The sequence below is a fragment of the Phaethon lepturus genome, unplaced genomic scaffold (assembly GCF_000687285.1).
Source record: "Phaethon lepturus isolate BGI_N335 unplaced genomic scaffold, ASM68728v1 scaffold31147, whole genome shotgun sequence".
In the NCBI taxonomy this organism is placed as follows: Eukaryota; Metazoa; Chordata; class Aves; order Phaethontiformes; family Phaethontidae; genus Phaethon; species Phaethon lepturus.
In genome coordinates, this window is record NW_010553059.1 from 9,591 (window position 1) to 13,258 (window position 3,668).

The following is a 3,668-nucleotide window of genomic DNA, read 5'->3' on the forward strand; positions in this document are numbered from 1 at the left end:
TCCCTGTCCCCTTGGACCAGGCGCTGCCGTGACTCTTTTTCCAAGGAGCATAAGTAGACACCAAAAGGCAACTTCTTAACTTTGGGTTACGTGCTTGGCAGTTACATTCCCCATTGCTTGGTGCAGCTTGTATTGTCTTACTGTCTTTTTCAATCCCAAAGCAACACCCAGATCATGTAACTTCATCTCACTCAGCCTGAACTGTGTCTTGGCACCAGGTTCTTGCAGAGATTCCAGGGCAAGCGCTTGGTAGGTGTGTAGCAGTTAAACACAGGTCTCTCTCCCCAAGGTGGGCCGTGTTTAGGATGGAGAGGGAAGACGCTGCTGCTGCTGGGCGTTGCTCACGAGAGCCTCTTGTGTCGGCTGGGAGCTGCTGCTATGGTGGGAATGCAGCTCCTCTGCCCGGGTCTCCTTCATATGTTCCTCTGCTCTTCTCTCCTAGATAATGGCCGATCTTCTTGCCAATGGGATCGACGTGTATCCTCAGAAGGAGTTTGATGAAGACTCTGAAGATCGGCTAGTGAACGAGAAATTCAGGGTTAGTGTGTGGTGTTGTGGGTTGATGCGTTTGGATGGGCCCTGCAGCTCTGGGTGCTGGTGATGCCCTGGGAGGTCTCTTGCAAAGCACCTCTGTTTTCTTTCCAGAGCTGCTGTGCCCTTGTCCAGGGCGTCTGCCCGGGACCAAGGATCCTGCCAGAGCTCAGAGCAGGGACAGAAAGAGGGTGAGGAAGGTACCTGGGGAAGGTGTAGTTTCCCATCCATGTTGCTGCTCCTTCCGCCAGCCCTGTTCCTCAAAGGTGCCCTCAGCAGCCAGCGGGCAGGGAGGTCCCGTGGCCCCTTGCCCTGCCCCAGGGGCCGGGAGGGCCGGTGCCTGCCCACCCCTGGCTAGGGGAGCCGCTTTCCCGGCACCTGGGGGTAACTTGCCCATAGGCTGCTCTGCTTTTGTGGCTGTCAGTTCCGTGCTATAGGAAGTAGTTAAGAGGTTTTTTGGCTCGAAAGAGTGGATTGGACAAATTCAAGGAAGAAAAATGTCTTTTAGGGACTCTTAAGTACAAAGACACCACCTTGGATCAGCAAATGACTGAGCCGCAGGTTGCCAGATGCTGGGGGCGATTCCCAGGGAAGCAGCATGATGCCTTTGCCCTGGCTGTGCACTGGTGCCTGGCAATGAGGTGCTGGGCTAGACTGGTTTGGGGCTGGTTTTAGACTGGCTTTGGACTGCGCACGTGTGCAAGAGAGGCTCCTGCCCGGGTCCAGGGCGGCCTGCGGGCCCTGGCAGGCAATGCTGCTCAGGAGCGTCAGGGACAGACCAGCTCATCCCATGAAACTCTCCTGAAAACAGCTTGATGTAGGACCTTGCTCGCCAGCTTGTTTTCCTGAGCAACCGGTTTCCAGGAGGAAAATGTAAACTTTTCTTCACTTTCCTCAGGAAATGATCCCGTTTGCAGTGGTGGGAAGTGACCAGGAGTACCAGGTTAATGGAAGAAGAATCCTTGGAAGGAAGACCAAGTGGGGCACCATTGAAGGTACCTTTTCCTTGTTTCCCTACCTCTTGAGCCCATCTCCCTGCCCTGACAGGAGGTCCAAAACCAGCAGTAGAAGTTCGAGGTGTATATAGTGCTTCCCTGCCTCCCCAAAGAAAATCACTTCCCGGTGTTTAGGGACTGAAAATGCCTTGGCCAATATTCCTGCCCTGAGTTCTTGGGCCTTTGTGTGGCTCGGGGGGCTGCTGAGTGCTGGAAGGGACACTTGTGGGTTTCTGTGGCCTGGCTTCTGCTGGTTGCACAGTTAAATGCCTGATGGCTGGATTTGGGGGAACATGAGTGCAGTGCTGACGTCTCTGTGTCTCGAGCCCAGATTAGAGCCTTTCCCCTGGCATCTGTAGGTCTCTGCACCCTCCACCATGCATTTGGCTGGTGCCCTGTGTCATCTCTTCCTTCTTCCAAGTTCATCCCATCAGCATCTTCCTTTTTTATCCCCCATTTTAAATCATGGTTTAAAGGCTAGATGGAGGCTCCTGGCTCCAGTGCATCTGCACGTTTCCCTGTCCCTGAGAGCCAACTGGCACGTCTCCAGTGCCGCCTCTCTTATCTTCCTCCCCTTCACTTCATAGGTTTCTCTCATTTATGAGTCTTTTTAATAGGAATCCTGTGTTGAGGGATGGCTTAACAAAGATGCCAGGAAAGCTGGTGTCTTTTAAAGCTCTGCTGCCCTCTTGTGCTCTGGCCTTGGAAGCTTAATGGGGCTCATGAAAGCACTCGACCTTCTGCAGTGTGGCATCTGCAGGGGCAGCCTTTGCAGGACAGTGTTATTTGTTCTCTTGCCATTTCTGCATTATGTTCAAGCCTGTTTGGGTGGAAAAAAAAAATAGGAAGTTGATCCTTTAAATTCAAATGCCTGGTAAACTGGGAGCCGGTAGACTAATTGTGGTGGAGCAACACCCCTTGATTTTTTTCCCTCTTGCAAACACTTTTGCTTGCTCCAAGCCCTGTTCAGGCAGCAGTAGCCTCTGTCAGCAAGAGATCGTGTCCTTCTGCAGCACCGGCAGCCCGGGCAGCACAGTCGCTGACACGCCTGGGATGCTGCGGGATACTCGTGGTGAAGCTATAGATGAAACATTTCTGTGGAGCCGTGCCCAGCGCTCGCTGCAGAATGCACCCCGTCCCTTTCCCTGCCGTGTTTGGGGCCCACTTAAGCTTGCGTTGGTCCGAAGGGGAGGGTCACGGTGGGAGATGCTGCTGGGAGTTCCCTCATTTGGTGGGAGGTGGTGGGAAGGGACTGGGAACGTTCAGCCAGTTGGTCATGCTGAGCTGGGGCAGGTAGCTGGGTAAATCACTGGCCTTAGAGCAGCAAAGAGGACTCGAGTCCCGCACCCTATAGCCCCTGGGGGTAAGTCCCCATCTCCACATGGTAGTGAAGCTCCATGGGGTCCTCCTCACCCCAAGTGGTTGCCATACTCATGCTGTGGGTGCACGCTGATGGGTTTCTCTCTCTTCCTACCAGTGGAGAACACGACACACTGTGAGTTCGCCTACCTGCGGGACCTCCTCATCAGGTCGGTAGGACCATGCCCTGTCCCTGTAGCCTTCGGTCACCAGGTGGCATCCAGAGAAAGGGGAGCGCCCAGCCCGGTTTGAAGCAGATGCTGCCTCGCTCTGCTCATCCCCCCGCCCTCCCTCCCCGCCCTCCCAGCCTGCAGGTGGGGTGGCCCCACGCAATGGGACGTGGCTTCAGCTATGGTGCCCGAGTTAAGGGAGGAGAGGAGCAGCGGGGGGGTCAGGACAGACTCCAGGATTGCTGGCAGCGTGCAGTGAGGCTCCAGCTCGCCTGCAGGCAGCTGGGAAGCCTTTTGGCCTTCATGATCCCTCACCGGCCCCAGGTCCTACCTGCAGCCAGAAGACATCACCTTCCTGCATCCCAGGATCGTGCCATTGTGGGGTCTTGGGCGATCACCGGTCCCTCTTGAAAGAGGCGTCCCTGCTGCAGGGGGCTGGGAGGCTGGCTGAGCCCCCTTGGCTTGCTGGAGGGGGCAATGGGCTCCTCCTAAATTTGGCTGCAAGATAAACTCTGCACACATGAGCTGCTGCTGGCAGATAGTTGTGTGGGGCTACAAAACCTGATCCCAGGGACTTGCAGGATGGGGGTCTCCCCGGATGGGTGTTACGCAG

At 55.5% G+C, this 3,668-nt stretch overlaps 1 protein-coding gene across 1 annotated transcript in view; it reads left to right on the forward strand.

The window, feature by feature from the left end:
• Positions 1–3,433, forward strand: part of LOC104624141 (septin-9-like) — a gene marked incomplete at both ends in the record, with an annotated part of 12,815 nt that extends 9,382 nt beyond the window's left edge. Inside the window, 4 exons of the mRNA XM_010291428.1 lie at positions 443–538; positions 1,430–1,526; positions 3,004–3,055; positions 3,380–3,433. Of these exons, the coding sequence (XP_010289730.1) occupies positions 443–538; positions 1,430–1,526; positions 3,004–3,055; positions 3,380–3,433 (299 nt within the window). The remainder of the gene's footprint in view (positions 1–442; positions 539–1,429; positions 1,527–3,003; positions 3,056–3,379) is intronic.
• Positions 3,434–3,668: the final 235 nt, after the last annotated feature.